The 18,638-nt window shown below is 57.0% G+C and overlaps 5 protein-coding genes across 5 annotated transcripts; 3 read left to right on the top strand and 2 right to left on the bottom strand.

Annotated features, from left to right (window-relative positions):
- Window positions 1-620: 620 nt before the first annotated feature.
- On the top strand, window positions 621-2,188 carry BESB_057590 (signal peptidase; the record flags this gene model as incomplete). The annotated part of the gene is made up of 4 exons (XM_029364194.1): window positions 621-849; window positions 1,200-1,360; window positions 1,654-1,777; window positions 2,031-2,188. The coding sequence occupies 4 exons, from the start codon at window positions 621-623 to the stop codon at window positions 2,186-2,188; spliced, it is 672 nt and encodes a 223-aa protein (XP_029220117.1).
- Window positions 2,189-4,289: 2,101 nt separating this feature from the next.
- On the top strand, window positions 4,290-5,987 carry BESB_057600 (rhoptry kinase family protein ROP20; the record flags this gene model as incomplete). The annotated part of the gene is made up of 1 exon (XM_029364195.1): window positions 4,290-5,987. One exon carries the CDS (start codon window positions 4,290-4,292, stop codon window positions 5,985-5,987), a length of 1,698 nt encoding a protein of 565 aa, XP_029220118.1.
- Window positions 5,988-7,166: 1,179 nt separating this feature from the next.
- BESB_057610 (uncharacterized protein) lies at window positions 7,167-7,577 on the bottom strand (the record flags this gene model as incomplete). Its single annotated transcript, XM_029364196.1, has 1 exon — window positions 7,167-7,577. The coding sequence occupies one exon, from the start codon at window positions 7,575-7,577 to the stop codon at window positions 7,167-7,169; it is 411 nt and encodes a 136-aa protein (XP_029220119.1).
- Window positions 7,578-10,888: 3,311 nt separating this feature from the next.
- Window positions 10,889-12,081, bottom strand: BESB_057620 (putative rudimentary enhancer; the record flags this gene model as incomplete). Its single annotated transcript, XM_029364197.1, has 3 exons — window positions 10,889-10,982; window positions 11,456-11,664; window positions 12,079-12,081. The coding sequence occupies 3 exons, from the start codon at window positions 12,079-12,081 to the stop codon at window positions 10,889-10,891; spliced, it is 306 nt and encodes a 101-aa protein (XP_029220120.1).
- Window positions 12,082-16,072: 3,991 nt separating this feature from the next.
- Window positions 16,073-17,723, top strand: BESB_057630 (RUB1 conjugating enzyme; the record flags this gene model as incomplete). Its single annotated transcript, XM_029364198.1, has 3 exons — window positions 16,073-16,546; window positions 17,029-17,145; window positions 17,622-17,723. The coding sequence occupies 3 exons, from the start codon at window positions 16,073-16,075 to the stop codon at window positions 17,721-17,723; spliced, it is 693 nt and encodes a 230-aa protein (XP_029220121.1).
- Window positions 17,724-18,638: the final 915 nt, after the last annotated feature.

Below are 18,638 nucleotides of genomic sequence, written 5' to 3' on the forward strand. Positions count from 1 at the left end.
CGAAGGCGACTGACGAACACTTCGAGGCTCGCTCTTTTCGTCTTTCTGCGCCTCCGTGCCGCAAAGCGTTCCCCCGCCGTCCTCCTCCTCGGTCTACGCGTACACACACGGTTGCCAGCGCAGGGATACATCAAACATCTGTATGCTCGGTTTGGAAAGAACAGACCGAACAACGCGTCTGCGCAGTCGTCTCCTACGTTCCTTTGTGTGCTCTAGACTTCTTCGGTGGCGTTCAAGTCTCCTTCGTTCCGCAGTCTTTCGCTTGATTGTCCCCCGCGGTCCGCCGTCTGTCGTTTCCGCCTTTGCGGTGTGCGCCTCTTTCTCTTGGTTTCGCTCATACTCCTCCTCCTCCTCTCTCCGCGCCCATCCGTTTCTGCGGCCGCATCCTTCGGACAACCGGGAAACTCTCAGGGCACGTGATTTTTCTGTTTGACCGTCCCGCTTCGTTCCGCCTCCGCGTCTCTCGCCTCGCGTCGCCCGGTCGGCGGCTCGCTTGCCCTTTGCGAGGCCGTCCTCAGTGTGAACTTCCTGTCTCTCCGGTGTTGACTCGACACACAGAGTCTTGTGCGACCTGCTGCGCCGTTCTGGAGCCACGCACGTCTTCTTCCCCCTCCTCCACAATGAAGAAGCGACAGACGAAACTCGCGAGCGGCGCCTCGCTGCCGATGGAGGTCGAGGCGGCGGACACAGACGGCAAAATGGCGGCCTTCGCCAAAAAGTACAACCTCGGCATTCCTTCCTTCATCCAGCCCGTCTACCAGACTCTGGCTGATGAGCTGCGGACCGTCTACAGACGCCCGCGAGAGGCGCTTTTGTCTGTCGTGAATCTTTTGTGCGTTCTCTTCACCGGTGAGTGCTTCCCTGCAGCGAACCAAGGTCGGGCTGCGTGACCTGCGACGTAACTGCGTGCAGAGATGTATTTGCGTGTCCGAAGGCTGCGGGATGAACTCGTGCTTGGTGGGAGCGAAGGACGAGGCCACTGGCATCCAGTCACAGGGCTTACATATCGATGTATATATGAAATCACCTATACACATATGTACATAAATATGTGGAATCGCAGAGGAAGCAGGGGATTGTGCTGGTGCATCTCTCGCTTGTGCGCAAGTGTATGGCGGCGCACTCCTTTGCTCTTCTGGGATGTGCGATTCCGCCGCCTTCGTCGCTGTTTTTGCGGGGTGGCTTGTGCGTCTTCGCAGCGCTGATGCTGTGGAAAGTCCTCGTCGTGGTGTCGAACTCACCGTCGCCGGTCGTTGTGGTGCTTAGTGGCTCGATGGAGCCTGCACTGAAGCGAGGCGACATTCTCTTTCTGGTGGACCGCGGCCCTGATATCAAGGTCGGCGACATCGTCGTGTTCAAGGTACGCGGCCGCCTTCTGATTTTCTCCGCGGCGGGGGGAAGGGGGGGTAGGAGCGGGGAGTTCAGGAGAGGGGTGTGCATTCCCAGCGGCACCTACGGACGCATGTGCTCGTGCGTGCGGAGTGCACGCATGCTTCTGTCCGTGGGGCCTCTGTGCAAGTCTTCCTCTGTGCCTCGGGAAAACGCCCGTAGTGTCGGCAGCTGCACATCTGTGTGTGACTGCGTGTACGGCGGGGTGGCGCCTTGCAGCCCATCTCCGCGTCGCACGTCCCTGTCTTCTGCGTGTCGGTTCAGGTTGACGGCCGTGAGATCCCCATTGTTCACCGCGTTCTCTCGCTGCACGAGACGCAGAGCGGCGACATGAACATGCTGACAAAGGGCGACAACAACTCAGTCGACGATCGCGGCCTCTACGCCGGTAAGTCCCACGCGAGACTCGCCTCAGGTCTGGGGCGCGCAGAGACCCACTCGTCTGGATCTGGCGCGGCGCCGCCTCTCGGATGTGCGTCTGTCTGTCGGTCTGTCAGCCTGCCTCTCTGTGTCTCTCTGTCTCAGTCTGCCTCTCTGTCCGTCTGTCTCTCAGGTTGCCTCTCTGTATCTGTCAGTGGCGCCTCGCGCGGCCTTCGATGTTTAAGGGCGCTGTGGACTGTGTTTGGTTTTCGTGTGTGCAGAGAAGCAAGTGTGGCTCAACCGGACGAACGTGATGGGGGAGACGGTGACTTTCTTGCCTTACGCGGGTCTCGTGACGATCGTCCTGAACGACTACCCTCTGGTGAAGTGGTGCGTCATTATAGGCATGCTTTTCTTGGCGCTACTGGGCTACGAGTAGAGCGCGCCGCCGCTGCAGATCAAGAATGGAGAGACTTTCGCGCGGTTTGACCTCCTGGGCGTTTTGTCCGGCCGAGTTAGAAAGTGAATCGCGTTTTCTGTCTGCGGGGGTTTGACGAGGGGGAGCGGACGCTGAAAGGGACGACGGTAGCCGTCCGCGCTGCTGCGGGAATGAGTGGTCAGGCGAGGGGACAAACGACTCGGTTGAAGCGACCTCGAGAAAAGGAAGGCGGGGAGCGTGAGTGGTGGGGGAGCGTGAGGCGCCAGTGGGCGTCGTGTGTGTGAAGCGGAAACGCACGAGTCTGGCAGAAGGGGGAGTCCGAAATGTGCGGGCGAACGTCTCTTCTGTACCTCCGTTCGCGCATGCGCACGGAGGCGCGGACGCAGGGGTCGCCGTCGGCGATGCCGGGTTTTTCTGCGGAGGAGAGCATCCAAAATGTGAGCGATGCTCGCTGCGCGCCCCGCAGGGCCGCGTCTTCACACGCCTCCACAGGATTTTCGCCCGGTGGCGGAGGGGACGTCTGGCGCGAACCCCTGCCCACGGTGCGTGTTGGTTTGGGGTCACGTGTCTGGAAAACCATGCAGGGTTTCCCACCCCCCCCGAATCCTTGCTGTTCCTTCCCTGAGCCCTCTCTTATCCAGAACTGGCACTCGACCCGCGCTCGCTGCGTAGTCATGCAAATTTGCCGGCGACACAAAACTGCAGACCCCGCTTCACTTTCGGCGGCACGGGAGCGCTCCGTGGTAGACTCGGCGGAAGCGTTGCAGGGGGGGCGAGTAGAGGAACCCACGAGACTGACAGGCGGGACACATGAGCGCGACCCAGTGGATGATGGCGGTTTGTTTACTGCACGTCGCGCAAGTAGGCTTGTCACTGGTTTCATGTGGGCTGCTAGGGTCACTTTATCGGCCGTCAGGTCCTGGTATGCGAAGCCACCATGGTTCCCCAGCCCTCGTCTCGTTTGGCAAACACTCAGGGCGCAAGCGTCCTTGAAGAAAGACCTCCACAGGCGCCTTGCGCGACCACTGCTCTGTGTAGGATTTCTTCCGTGCAGCTGGTGGCGCTCAGTAGAGGACCCCTCCGCCCATCTCGTACAGTGGAGCAGCGAGCCACCGGATGGAAGAGCATTGCGCAGCTGTGAGATCGTCGCTACTTGCCATTCCCTCACTACTTTCCTCAACTCCATCACGCACCATGACTGCCAGGCCGTAGGCTGTGGTGTATCAAGGGCTGCAGGCCTGCCGACAAGCTATTCGCCGCTTCTGGCGGCTCGTCGGTGCAGCGAGCCTAGCCGCCTGCTGGAGTTGCGAGTCGTTTGTCTCGCGAAGCTACGCGCTCGTCCGCGCCTTCCATAGCGGTATTATGAAACCAGCAGAATCTAAAACTCGACCCCCAATGTTTTAAACAAGCCATGCTGGGCCGTGTTCAGCTAACTGTCCAACCATGACAACGTATCGTCCACTGATACTAGCTTGATGGTGTTAATGCAGAGGCTACTGAATGGACTTTTGCTAGCGCCTAAAAAGCTCCTCCCCTAAACCGTCCGTCCCTTTCTCCGTGTGAAGAATTGTTCCAGGTTTCCTGTCTACGGAACAATAAAGAGATAACTCCAGTTTAGGGTTTACAAGTGTGCCCGTCGGAGCGCGGATCACGGGCGAAGACCTGAGCTAGGCACACGTGGACCGTGCGTGCGATTTGCGACGCGTAAGCTAGGATGGCAAGCTACGCGCTAGCTGAGGGGGCTCTCAGTGGCTTTGTCTTGTGCCTTTTTTATACCTCGTATTGAAACAAGTGTGAGGGTCTTGTACAGAGCATATTCCAATGTTTTTTTTTCGGCACTCGACTGCAGTACGTTTCGTAGAGGGAAGCCGGTGTATCCCGCTGTCTGCGGTTCGTCAATCGCGAGCCTACATCGGCGGCCGTCGTGACTGCATTCCTCGTATGTTCGCAGTAATCTGCCTACATGCAATGCCCAGGCCCGTATCTGGTGACTTGTGAATACTTCCGAGAGCTCCCAGGCTGCAGTGATATGCCTCTTTCTGGTCCCAGTTGACTGCCCTGCACGCTGTGCCGTCGTGTGTCTTGTCGGCGGGTTGACACAATGCCTGTCCATCAGTGTCTTGCTCCCTCTCTCCCGACGCCGCCCTTTCCCACCAGTCTTTTCGTTCTCGGTTTTGTAGCTGCCGCTGTAGGCCAGGTCTCCTACGTCTGGGGCCACCTCTTTCGCGGCTCACTGATTCACGAACCGCAAAATCCACCGGTCCATCAAAGGCCATTCCAGTGGACCCACTTCACGAGACCCCACTGGGAAGCGCCGTTCACCGCTGGTGGTGCGCGACGTTTCGGTGGCGCTGGAGTCGACGAAAAGCTTGCGGGGGAGTCCTCGAGCGATTCTAGCTCGATCTCGTTCCTATCAGAAGCTGCAACACCGTCCACGTCTTCCTCCCCAGCCTCGGAATCGGTTGAAGAGCTCCTGCACTCACTTGCTCTCGGCTACAATGGGAAGTGGATGACCGATGATGACAGGGAGAGCAAGCTATTACTGGCTCAGTTCATTTCGCAGATGCCTCCTCCCGGCGGTCCGCTCGTTGCCGCGGATTCTCCAGGTCGTTTGTTGGACTATGCCATCCCCGACAACGTCGTGGTGACCATCGACCCAATTCCAGGCGAGGGTTTCGGCGATGGCAACTCCCAGAGCTACTTGAAGAAAAAGACACTCGGCGTCGGCAGTTTCAATGCCGTGGCGAGCGCCATCCCCGTTCCAACTCCTGTGATCCCCTCGCCGCTGCTGCGGCCTCGGCCTGGGTTAGCTCCTGCTCGATCGCGCAAGATGGCGCAAACAGTCGCGGCTGCAGTACAGCGCCATATGTTGGACAGATCGTTGGCTTCCGCATCGAAGGAACCTGAGGAGAGTCCCGAGTCTGGAGAAGTCGCCCTCCGATTCCCGATGGTCAGACGTATTTACGATGAGTTGGATGTGGAATCCGCTATTCTTTCTGCAGTACAGGACTCCCGGATCTTACTAAGCAAGTTCCCGTCTGGCATCACGATTAGCGATTTACTCCACATCTATGGAATTGTCCTTCCGCAGACGATAGGTCAGGTTCGCGGAAAAGCGTCTCGGCTTGCGCGGGTCGGGCATTACGTTTTGATGAACTTGGTGCAGGTCCTTCCGAGAATGGAGACAGATCTCTTCGTTGCGATGTCTTACACAGCTTCATCGCGGTTCTTCGAGTATAGTTTCAAGCGCGTGATTCAGCTGGGAGCTTACTTGGGTGCGATGGGTCTTGTGCACCATGACCTTAAGCGTGAGAATATCCTTGTCGACAAGGCGGGACAGCTGTACCTGGCGGATTTCGACAGTGCGATGCGCGCTGGTGAAATGATTGAGTGCCGAAAGGTGCCTACCCCGGATCTGGCCCCACCAGAAGTGGTGAAGTGCATGTGGGATGCGCCATCCGGGAACGTAGCTTCGCATCCGAGCATGGATGCGTGGAAGATCGGCATGTTGGCCTGGGACATGGTATGCTTCAGTGCGCCGTTCCCAGGCATGGGCACTTCATCGCGCAACGTCAAGAGAGCACTGGAAGTCCTCTACGCGCTGTCCACGTCCGAAGAATCAAATACTAGAGCCTTAGACTGGGAAAGATGCCGCGGTGAGCCCTCTGCAGAGATCAAGGAGCTGATTGAAGCTCTGCTAGACAGAAATCCAGCCACCCGGTCAACGGCCTTGGATCTCTTCCTAACAGCTACCATCTTTGAAGATGCGCGAGCAACGGCGCATTCGACACCCGTGTAGGGAAGAATAACTGAGACGACCGGTCTGTCGTGTGAGCACGGAGTAGTCGGCGCAGAGCCAGCATGAGAGGCTGCGCGTTCAGCAGAGCCAGCTACAGCATGGAATCGAGTTTGTTCCGCGATTTTGGGCGAGTTTGAGGCTCGCGGCTGTTCTGATAGGACACACAGTGTGTATCTGGTGGCGTGCACTTTTGCTCTTTCCAGCAGACATTGTCCTCTTGAGGCCTTTGTCCACGTTCGTTTTGTCTGGCGTCGTCATCGACAGCGTTGGCACACCATCGTGCCCGATTCGTCAGTCTGTTTGACGCCTCACAGAGTGTAGGCGGAACGCTTCGTTCAGTGATGGGTGGCAGCGTCTCCTCGGCATACCCCGCTGCGAGGCTCTGTCCGCTGGTGCTCCGATCGTTGCAAAAAACGCGTCACAGTCCGAGTGTACAGCAAGACTGGCACATGCTCCAGTTCGACGCAGTATGGCTCCGCTGCTGGAGCAGCATCTTCTGCCCATAGTGGACCATCTAGTGTGTGGCACCTGCTGCATTCTTCCGATATCTATGGCACTAAGTTGACTGCATTTCTCGGTCACACGCTTTGCCCACACGGCAGAGTAGCAGACGAGCAGGAGGAGAAGCCAGAGCACGTTTCCCGCCCAACTGGCCGCAATCGCCCAGGCTCAATCCATCGCAAGGATCCGTCGGATCCTTGCGATGGACTGCGGCAACGCCACGTGATTGAGAAATCACGTGGCATTGATGAAGGAAACAGAGTTCATGGCTGGGAAGGGAGGAGTAGGGGCACACTCGTAGAGTCGAATGCTCTTTTCATGAAAAATACCGTAGCATCCGCTCCTGGTAGCATAAACCCCGAGCACCTGCAGCCGAGCGACATCTGGACTACGGAAAGGCGACCGCGAACAACAGAGGCTGCTGCTCCCACCTGCACGAGTGACTTTAGAGGGGTTGGGCACGTATGTCCTCTTGTCTGCCCTGTGCTTGAAGCAGGTGCGTGCTCCCCTTCGCTTCACCGAGCAAGAGGAGGGAATACATTCATCATGAGTACACGGTAGAGCACACCGTCAAGAAAACCTCGTTCAGTTGGTTCATTCTTCCTTCCCTTCTTGGCGTGTCGTTTCTTTCTGCGCCTTCGTGCCCATCGGGTGTAATCGCCTAGAAGGTTTGGCTGCCTAGAGTCTTCGCGCTCCTCCCAAGCTTCGGACCGCCGGAAACTGTGCCGATTTCGGCTCCTGCCGAATCTCCTGGGACGACTCGCGATGGACGAACGCCGGCTCCGCCCAGGTGACTCTGCAGCGAATCGGACCCCTTGGCGCCCAGAACGGTAGGGGGATGCCCGTCCTGAGGCGCGCCGCGACTTCAGGGCCGGGCGGAGGTGCGTTCGCCCGGGCCTCGAAGGCGGTGGAGCCGCCCTTGGAGAGAAGCGGCTGTGCCAGCGCTGGCGCCCGGCTACTTCCTCGGGGGCTGCGTGGTTCAGCCGGTCCAAGGCGTCGTATTCCTCTCTGCCAGTGTGTCGTTCCCTTATTTCCCGCCGCCGTCGTCGTCTCCGCCGAGCAGCTTGCTCGTCGTCGTGCCTCGCCCATCGGTGCATGCAGAGTTTCACCAGGACCAGCAGCACCGCGACAGACACCAGCGCAGTGAGCGCCAGCCCGCGCGTCACTGCTTGCCCTCTTTGGACCGGCGGGAAGACGAATGAACGGCTGGTCGGAATGGACGCAGCCGCTGATCCACTGGCAGCCGAGGGGGGGGGGGGGCGGTCTTCCTGACAAAAGGCGACACGAGGACCCGCGTCGGCTGCGGCGTGTAACGCGGCCGGATGCGTTCCGAGTGTGGCCTTCCCGGCATCGGTGCACGATGCAGAGCGCATCACAGGGGTCAACGCGACACATAGAGAGAGACAGCCACCCTAACCGTCACACCTCAGTTGTTTTTCGCGGCACGGCTGAAACCGAGAGGCGGAGCCCCGCACACACACGACAGAGTCGCCGGCACGTCTGGTTGACAGGCCGTAATCGCAGACAACGAATCATGCACGCAGAGGTTGAGGCATTGTCTCTTTCTAAAAACGGAAGTGTTCGACCTGGCAGAGCACGCGCCTGCATCGCGGGCTTGTGACGCAGTCACATCTCAGACTAACGTGGGAGGGACCGCAATGGCTTGAATTGACAGCCCTATCTTCTGAGTGTAGGATAGGAAGAAAAGAAGAGGAAAGGTCTTGTCTACTACGAGCGATAGAAACAGAGGAGCATACCGAAAAATTCGCCTCTGACGTTAACGCGGCCCGGCCTCTCTTTGCAAAGTTTGCGCATACACATAGAGGGTCAATAAAAATAAGTGAATAACGACGAGGACGCATGCGCCAGGCAGAGAGCACTCTGAAACCGGAAGCTGCACGCGGTTGCAGGGTGCCAGAAAAAATGCGCCCCTTCTGTATGCTGGAAAAACGCGTATGTGAACGGCCCGACAGGAGCCAGCTGACCGCGACTTCCTACCTTGAGACTTTTCAACTGACCAAAAAACGCAAGGCGAAAAAAGGTGTTATCTGGCCTCCGATGGACTTCAGACTTAATCAGCAGGTGAGGTGACGAAAGCTCTTCTCAGTTTGTAACACAGCCGCAAGACTCGGGACGAACGCGTTGTGTGTAAAGGCAAGCGATCTGATCTTGACATCTCGGGTGCATGATGCGGTCCCGCAGCCAAGCTGCAGAGACACAAAAGTCGATCACAGCTCGTGTTGAATAGAAAGACTGTCGCGACGTACTACTGCAGATGGCACAAGACAACACGCGACTATGTTTGTGGCAACTGCCACCTCGCACTGTGTTCCTACACGTGTCTTTGCATACCGAAATCAAAGAGTCCGACTACTCCAGCCAGCTGGCGTTCAGTGCAGTGGGAGGAGCGTTTCCCGTCTGGCTGCATGAAACGGTCTCTTCTTCTGTCGGAGTGCCGGCTCGCACAAAGTTTTGCTGCAGTCCTCTCCGTGGGACCACACCGACAGTGCACCAGCTGGGATTCTTCGCGCGAATCACATGCCATCTTCCCCACGATTTATTTCGCGTCGAAATATCCACAGCCCGCCACGCACCCCCCCGAATCCTGCAGTCTGACGCACGGAGTCTGAGTGTGTAATGTAGACAGCCCGTCTTGCGCAGTCTCTGTTCTGCAAACCGCAGCCTGGCAGCCCGCCACCCTCCCCATGCTGCAGTCAGACGCGTGGAGCTGGAGTGTGTAATGTAGACAGCTCGTCTTCTGCAGTCTCTGCTCTGCACACCGCAGCCTGGAAGCACCAGAAATCTCGGCGTCTTCTGTCGCAATTCGCAGTTTACTCTGGCGTCTCATAGAAGGCGAGTTCTTGAGCAACACAGAAAGCCGCTCGGTCATCCACAGCGTTCTCTCGAGTCCGCTGTCCCCGCTGAAGGACTTGTGCCTTTCGTTGTCCGCACAGCTTTAGAACAGAACAGAACACACTAGTTCTTCGTGCAAGTAACATCACGGGACCTCGCACGCAGCGCTGTCCCTCCTACATAAAGAGCGTGTGCGAATCTCAGTACCGCTCCTATATTGACGACGGCAGGCGTGTCTGTGCTTCGACGGTTTCCCCGTCTTGCAAACGCGCTTTTGGCTGGCGGACACGGGACGCTCTAGCTCGGGGTGACGCGAGCGGACGCTCATGTCACATCGCCCAGAGATCAATCTCCCAATCGTGGGATCATGCTGCAAAGCCTCCTAGCAGCAAACCGTCCGTGTGATCCGCAGACAATGGAGACCCGCGGACAGCGGAACTGTCTTCCGCACAGCGTCTGTTCCAGCTGCTGCGTGGACACGAAGGCGTGCTGATTCACTGCCAGGCGTAAGTGACGCGGTGGAGAATGCGTCGAGGTTGTCCTCTCCCTGCTGTGCTACGACCCGACGGGTACACAGCTGCATCGGGCGTGGCACGCGGTCGTTCCTTGTTACTCTTCTGCCCGCTGAAATCGGTGCGTGGCTTCAAGAAACGGCGCGGACGAGCCACTCGACAGTTGCGTACCTGCTTCAAGTCGACAGAATCAGCTCGCACGAGGTGGATACAGGATGCGGTTGCACGCGCCGATCTCTGAAAGCTACCTGACAGGTGAAGCTGTGAAAGCTCAACGACCCTGCACGTTCGGTCTTGACCCCGAAATCGTGCTCTCATCGGAACTACGCTAAGCGTGACGTTCGTGCCAGAGGTTATAGGGCGCGGGGATACGACGCCAGGGTTCCAGAGTCCCGCTTTTTTGTGTTGCTATGAGAATACCCTGTGAAAATACCCTCCCTGTAATAAGCGAAATCGATACGTCTTTTGTTGGCGCGAAGCGACGACGCACTGACAAATGCTTCTGTCACCGGAACCCAGAGAAACGCCTCTCCCGTTATAGTCTTGAAAACACTATTCGAAATATCCGCCTCCTAACTCAAACATGCAGCTCAGACCGAAACTCAGGCCGGACTTGTCCATAGAGGCCAAACACTCCCATCCTTCCTTCACACTGCTCTCAGCCAAAAGGGGAACGAGGAGGCCCCTGGCGCTCTTCATTTTGCTCGTACGAGAGAGTGTCGTTGCTTCTCCTTTGAAAAATACTTGATACTTGCACCCGCAAAACGAACACACACATGCACCTTGCGAAAGCATCGGTTACGGGATTCTTTTGCGAGTCTTCCCGAACCGGAACACCCCCACACATCCTTGATGGTTTCGATGTGAAAATCTCGCATACACTTATTCACTCGAGTAAGGTGCAAAACGCATATACACGTAGACCAAACGGCCATGTCCGTGGCTCCGCTTCACGATAGCCTCTGTCGACGCGCAAGTCGCTCGCCCGGCAGTTTTTTTGGAGTGAACAGACTGATGCAGGCGTGTTGCGACTCCTTATACGTGTGCCTGCTTCTTCAGGTGCTTGAAGGCCTGGTCCTTTATCCACTGCTTGTCGCGCGGAATGTAGCAGTTGGACTGGCGGTCCTGCCTGCGCAGAAGGAAACGGCATCATGAGCAGCACGGACAGAATCAGCCTCTGCAGTTCACTCACCGCCGTGTCTCGTACTTCTGCGCCTATCAGCACCTATATATGTATATATATCTTACGCAGCCATATATGAATATAGATACAAGTGGGACCCCGCGGCTGCATATCACCTACGATTTAAACACGTCGTTGCGCCCCTCCCCCCCCCCCCGCCTGAACGCCTGGCGCGAGACAAGTGAAGGGCTCTGTGACGGCATATCCGCGAAACAGAAAAAGCTCCTTACAAGCCGATGGCAGCGACTTCTCCATGTAGCACATCGCACGTTTCGATGAATTTCGAGAGGCCGCAGCGAGGGACGCTTCGATCCGTACCCTCGCACGGTTCGCCTACACTCCTCGTCTGGTTGTCGCGCGCACCGGTCAGGATGCAGCCACGAGACACGGATGTCTCTCAACTACAGGAAAAGACTTACACGAGAGCGCACATGTCTCGAAGCGAGTCAATGTACGAGAACAAGTCATTCACATCGTAAGTGATGTTTTTCAGTTGCGGGTTGGTCGCCTTCAGCGCCTGTTCGTACAGCTGGCAAACACCGTCAAGCGCCAGCGGCAGGGACTCGTAGTCGATGTAGGTGCGAGAGTCCTTCCTGTCGGAGAACTGAACAAGGAGAATTGTGTGACTCTGCAAGAAAGGCGGGAACACATCGCACGCGCCGTCAGACCGGCGACGCGTCCAAAAGTCATGATCCAACGGTCAGAGCTGACGGTGAGATTAACAGAACGGTACACATTTTCAGTGCCCGTAGTTAGCGCGGCCCATCACGGTCCACAAGCGTAAACAATTTACAGAGAGGAACTTGAGCGTCTTCTTTCTGCATGAAGCACGCAGAAAACAACGCGGCGCTCCCTTTGGGGGCAGGTGCCGTCGAGCCGGCGCCGACCTAGAGACTTCCGAGAATATTCCAACCAAAACGACTGCCAATGCAAAGAAATAGAGAGAAGTTTTCGACAGTCACCTTCCTCTGGCTTCAGCTGAGAAGATGAAGTATGAGAGAAGCCTGTCTGATGGTGCCCGTCGGACTGGGGTGCTGCTCACCATGGTGGCGGAGCTGGGAGGACGCGAAGGGAGGCCGGAAGAGCAGAAAATGAAGAAGGCGGGGCGATGAAGGGGAGAAGCACACGTGTTTGATACCAGGGCCTCACAAAGTAAACAGCGACTCTGCAGACCCGCGATAGTCCGCAGCTGCGCAGTCGAAAGGGAAAGTGGCTTACACACCACGCACTGAACACGACGCCTTTAAAGAGGTACGTTCTGTGTGTCACGCTAGAGAAATAGACGGACATAAACGAGCTGTGATGAAGCCTCGCATCGGAGAAAGTGACGGTCCCCTCTCAGACGGCTGCTGGACAAAGCATACGAGAAACGCACCAGGAGCGATCTGGTTCCCCGCGGTAACTCGAGACTAGGGAGCTAGCTGCGAGAAGACAACCCAGGACGGACGGTTCGTCAAGGCCAGTGGTTCAAAGGGTCTCGACAAAAGAGCAAGAACAAGTGAAGAAGACTTTCTTCTCTCTGTGAGGTTAGAGAGCACACGAAGACGGCGATCCTCTCTGCGCATGCCGCCTCGGCTGGAACCGCCTTGCTGAAGATGAAACAAACGGAAGCGAAAAGCTCTCGGCTGCACCAGACGAAACGCAGTACAGATATCTGAGACAGAAGCGCCAACAAAGAACGTTTAGTGGCGGCGTTTCGCGGCGCCCGTTGGATTCGCAATCGGGACGACTTTGCTATTCCGTCTGCTAGGGTGCATGCGCGGTCGCTGTCGGAGGAGGAGATATCCAGCGTTGTAGATGTGACAGCGCCAGTAGCAGCCTAGGTCCTGGTGAGAAGCACACTGTGGCGCGGAAGGAGCCAGAAAAAAGGAAGCTGGAACGACAGAGATTTCTAGCGTTTTCAAGCAGGTAGCTGTGTCTAAAGGGACCTGTTCGGATATACCCTGGGCGACCCGTGTGGATTGGAGCCGAGGAAACGTATATGGTCTCTGGCCTTTAGAAGTGCTGCTTGAGATGCCTAGAATATATCCTACTCCCTGCCACACACTCCCTTGCATGCGTCCAAACGGGAGACAAAAGGGGAGTATGCATCCTCGTCTGCGCTTTCGGATCTTCCGACACGGCGTCCGCCTTCTGCGGACACTGTTGGTTGCTCATGCTCACGCCTTCGCTTTTTGCTCATGCTCACGCCTTCGCTTTTTGCTCATGCTCACGCCTTCGCTTTCGCTTCCGCATACAAGTATGCATTGGAACCACTGGAGAGCATCCCTGATTCGACGCGCATGAGTCGTTCCGTGGTTCCACGCGTGAACCTGTCGTTCGGTCTCTCACGACTCGAGACAGAACAACAGGCGACAGCAGTTGCTCTCCATGCGGCTGCAGACGCGCCTTCCCGCCGTCTAATTGCCGCCCCCTAGTTTCCTCTGCCATGCAGCTCTGACCGAGTCAACCGAAGCTAGCTAGCAGCAGAGCAGCGGCTGCCCCGTCGAAGCTCACGATACATAGCAGCATTGCCAGTCCTTGGCTTTCCCAACATTGTCCCGGGGAAGATATTTACTGAAGAATACGATGGTGCGCGCACACCAGTTTCATTGACGTACTCGGCCGCCGCGGTGCACGAGTGTATCTGAGAAAAGTCAACTCCTGACTCCTTCGGTCGTGAACGAGTGCTCCGCAGCAACTGTGGCTCCCTGCTTCTTCGTACTGCCGAAATCCAACGGATGCCCGTCCACTTGAAATAGCTTTTCTCAGCGAACTGCACTTCCGATGCCGGGGCACGGCATCGGAGGACTCCCCCTGCCGCGACCCGCAGAGAGGCCGCGGGGTTTCCCTGCAAAAACACTTCTCACTGAGAACTCCAGATGTCTCGACTGCAGCCTACAGCCCTATCTGGAGACTGAGTTTCACTTCGCTTCGGGGCGGCTTCAGCGACATCCGCGCGGGTGAACGCATCGACAGATTGTATGCGTGTGTGTGCAGCGGAGGTGCCCCTCTCCCTGCCCTCCAGACAGCGCCTCACCCGATACACATTCAGGAGTTCTTTGAAGAACGTTTTGGCGAGAAATTCGTCGTACCAGTTTCTCTAGAAATTGCTTCATGCCGGATATGTTACAGGCCACTACGGCGCAAAGCACGAGAAGCGAACTGCTCCCAGACCCTATTCGTGAGACCAAACATGTCAAAGCCACGTCCAATATCGAATGCACCGTATTCCTGTTTCAACCTCTACTATTTTGCATCCCTGTTTCTGGCTGATGCTTCTACGCACCCTGTCTTGCATCTTCCGCTCGGGATGCCACCCGGAGCGCCACGGGGCCCTAAACAAACGGGACATCGAGATTGTCAGGGTCACCTAGGTTCTCTTCCACTGACTTCACATGATGTGTCTAATGGCGGCAGGGCGGTGAAGCTGACGAGGGAGGGCAGGGGAACATGCGAGGATGTACGCGCACATTATCTCGTGCCTGCTAGTTTTAACAGCGCCTCGCGCACCAAAGGCAGGCACGGTGGTACGCCACAAACGGAGAATGTACCCGCGAGAATATGATGTCCCTTCAATAACCGATTCCAATTACACTTCTATTGTGCAGCGGGAACCCGCTACAGGCGACGTGAAGAAAGAGAACTCGACGGGATTCGACTAGAAAAAAGGGCGTGTCGTCCCTGCGTCCGTTTCCCCCAATGCGTTCAAGTCCCCAGTTTACGGCAACACCGGACCCGAAACGAGTGAAAGACACGAGTGGAGATCCAGCAAACTCAGTGCATGTGGTTCAGAGAAGGAAACAAACTGGAAGAAATGGACCGTACGATCCGGCGGCTGTAGCGGCGGACAGGTGACGTAGAGGCAACGGAACTAAGTTCAGGGCGGCGGTGGATGGGGAGAATGCGGTGTACGTATCTACATGCATGAGTTTCTCTTCCTCTTCTACACGAAAAAATATCTACACGATAGTTTAAGTTCGCGGAATCGCATGTTTGTCGACTTGAAGGCCAGAACTCAAGAGTATCTAACTTGACGCCCGCGCACACACTGCTACGGCCCCGTCCGCTGCCGGCATGTGTGTCGCCTCGAGTTATCGTCTCTGCGCGAAAGCCACGACATTTCATTTCGAACAAAGTGGCAGATAATGAGACGTGCGCGCTGTTTCCGACCGACAGCAGACGCGCGCGAATCGGCGAAGGAACCCATGTCAAGCGGCATGCCATTTGAGTGCCGTCTTTGCAACAGATGCATGTCTCCTCCCTACGCGTTCCGCGCTTGGAGTCGCGAAATGTGAGGGCGGCTCCTGCCGTCTGGCCTTGCCCTGGAACGAGCTGTCTCTTCTCCTTCGCCGCCCGCGAGCTTTTCCCCAAATTGGAAGGCTCCTGCGCCGCTTTATCCTCAGTCATGTCACAGAGGGGTCTCCGCCGCCCAGCGTCGGTTTTTCGTACTCGTCTCTCTGCCTTCGGCAAGGCCTCTGTCGCGTTTTTCCTCACACTGTCGCGCCTCCCGGTTTCTCAGTTCTCCTTTTTTCTGAGGCTTTTTGTCCTTTTCTGATTCGCCGCGTGTTTCGCTTTCCTGCTGCTTCTACGCTCCCTCTCCGTTCCGGTGGCTGCCCTTCTTTCGCCAGCTCGAGTTTCGCCGATTCTCTGCCTCAAGGTCCGCTGTGGTGACCGCATGGAGATTCTCATTTCACTCCTCGACTTCCACTTTCCGACCGCAGCCAGAGAGCGCCTCCTAGCAGCTCTCTCCGCGACTCTTCGACCTAGTTGCATCCCCTCTGCGTTCCCGGTTAATCACCTGCCTTCGTTAATTAGCTTTCTCTTCGAGGGCGCCCGAATATAGTTGTTGGTATCTGCTTCAGAGCTGCTTGCCGTCCAGCTTCAGCTCTCTGTCATTCCATCTCCCGGCGCCTGCAGTTCTCTGCGTGCCTTGGTTTCACTCTCAGCGGTTCTGTATCACTTGTCAAGCTTCCGCCTTCTGCCTCTGCCGCCGAAACACCCCCCCCCCCCCCCCCCTTCCCCCGTTCGTCGTGCCTCACGAGCTCTCTCCGACCATGCTAAAGCTCTACGGCGTCGGCCGCGGGCGGCCCAAACAGGCCACGCCTGCTCCATCTTCTTCCGGAGAGAATCGCGAGCTTGACGCTGCGTCCCAAGAGGTCCCTGCGGCTGAGCCTGTGTCCGGAGACACAGGCAGCAGCGGCGCCGCTGGCGCATGCACCCTCGCGTCGGCGCCCACGCAGGAGCGACGGCGGTTCCCCGGGGAGATCCGCCTGCAGAAGGAGTTGGAAGACTTGGATCTCCCCGTTCAGTGCGTCTTGACGTTTTCTTCTGCGTCCACGGGCGCGCGAGGAAGCTCAGGAAGCGGCGGCGCGATTCCGGCGGCCGCACACGGTGCGGGGAGTTTGCTCGACATGCAACTGAAGATCTCCCCCGACGACGGCTACTGGAAAGGCGGAAAGTTCCTCTTTGTGATTTCCGTTCCTCCCAACTACCCCCATGACCCCCCCAAGGTCAAGTGCGTCGACAGGGTAAGCACTCACGGCTTCTTCTCCCCGGGTGTACTCGCACCAGACTTCACCGAAGCGCACTTCTTTGTTGCAGTGAATCATATATATACATATATACATATTTATACACATATATATACACATATATACATTTATATTTGCTCATCTAAGTCGGATGACGCAGGCACTTTCTCCGTCTACAGACCGGTAGAGTAGTGCATATCTATAGTGCGCTCGCTCTCCCTGTTTCGGGTTGGCGTCACGTGTCTATGCCCAGTTTTTTCTTTCCTCAGCCCTCGGCTGCAACCCGTGCTCCATCCGCTCGCACTGCTGATGGCATGTGAAATTGGTGTCGGTGCGTCTGTTAGCGTTGAAATCCTTTGCAGGGCGAGGCATGCGATATGCGAATGTGCGTGAGTTCCCATGGTCCTTCTTGCATTCGCGGTGGAGGAGCGCCGCAGCCAGTTTCACCCCGGCGTGCGTCTGTCCCGTGTGTCTCTCAGATTTTTCACCCCAACATTGATCAACAGGGAAACGTGTGTCTAAACATCTTGCGAGAGGACTGGAAGCCGGTCCTCTCCATCTCCTCTGTCATGTACGGCCTGCTGCACCTGTTTCTGGTGAGCTCCCCGTCACCTTCGCGGCAGCAGAAAGCGGCGTTTGAGTTCAGCTGCTCTACAGAGGCCAACAGCCGGCCTTACACGCATGCGCACACATACCTGCACACGCAAAGATGCGAATATGTGTGTGTATACACACGCGTGGGTAAGGGGGCGTGCGCGGCCGCGGATCTGTCTAGTGATAAGTAGACGTCGGGCATGGCGTGCGTGTTCGCCCAGCAGATGGGCAAGCGTCCGCGAGCAGACTGCAAGTCGTCTAGATGTTTCAGTTTGAAGTCAGTTGCACTCCCGCGAACGGGGTGCTCCGGCAGATCGACGACAGCTGCCGGCGGCTGCGGGCGCGGTCGGCGGATTCTTGGGCGGCAGCGCGAGCGCGCGTCTTCCAGATCACTTGCATGCTGATACACAGATATGGAAATGGATATGCGTGCGCGCCACCCGTCGTGGCGGTCTTTAGCGTCTGCGTGAACGCGCAGGAACCGAATCCGAGCGACCCGCTCAACCAGGAAGCCGCGGCGCTGCTGCGCTCCAACCCCGCCGAGTTTCAGAGACAAGTGAGACTCTCGCTGCATCGGTAGCGAGAGACCCTTGGCCGGTGACGGCCCCCAAGAAGAGAGAGCAGAGGCGAAGGAGGGATCAGCGGATGGCGGAGACCAGACAGACGCTTGAAGCGAACCGAAGAAGAAATTTCAAAGAAGGCGAAGGTGCAGGGACACAAACGCGAGGAGAAACGTCGAGAGAGGGACTAAATCTCCCTCTTGCACGACTCCAAGACGTACCTGCAGACGCCAGCTCGCCTGCTTGGGGAGAAGGAAACGGAAAGAATGCTACTGGTGACTGCTGCTCTGTCGTGTGTGGTGATATGGAGGCGCGCGTTGGGTTCTGTCCTCTTCTGTGCTGAAGAGAGACAGAGAAGGGAAATGAAGTGCCTAGACAGTTTTTTTCGTACAAGACCTGTAAAAAATGTGAGCTCGTTTTATGCAGCTTTCGAGGCTGTGCTGCCGCCTAGCGGCGTGCGTGTTTTTAGTGCTATCTTCCCGTGGCGGTATTTTCCGCTAGGCGCCGCCGTTTTTGTCTCCTTTCCGCTTTTCCGCCTCCCTGGATCTGCGCCGTTTTTCTGGTTTCTCACTTTTCTTGCCTCTGCGGGTCTGGACACAAACAACCGACTGGTTTTGGAAGCGTGCGAGCCCACAGAATACTTAGAGGGGGGGTTTGTTTCGCTAACTACTCAATCTGTCCCGGCCGCTGTTCGCTTCGTTGCGGGGATCGGTGTCGCATAAGGGCGTCTGCAACCGTCCGTGTGCGCCGGGCGTCGTTCATCGATGCCAATCTCGAAATCTCTTACTGCACCGACCTGCGCACAAGTCTGCCTGTGCCTTTGGCTATCGCGGAGCTGCTTCCGACAGGAGCAATCGCCAGGTGCTCTAGCAGACCTGCGTGTGGCTGGCTCAGGTTTCCAGTCTCTGCCCCGTTAGCCCTCCGATCTTGGCAGT

The sequence above is a fragment of the Besnoitia besnoiti genome, chromosome IV (assembly GCF_002563875.1).
Source record: "Besnoitia besnoiti strain Bb-Ger1 chromosome IV, whole genome shotgun sequence".
NCBI lineage: Eukaryota > Apicomplexa > Conoidasida > Eucoccidiorida > Sarcocystidae > Besnoitia > Besnoitia besnoiti.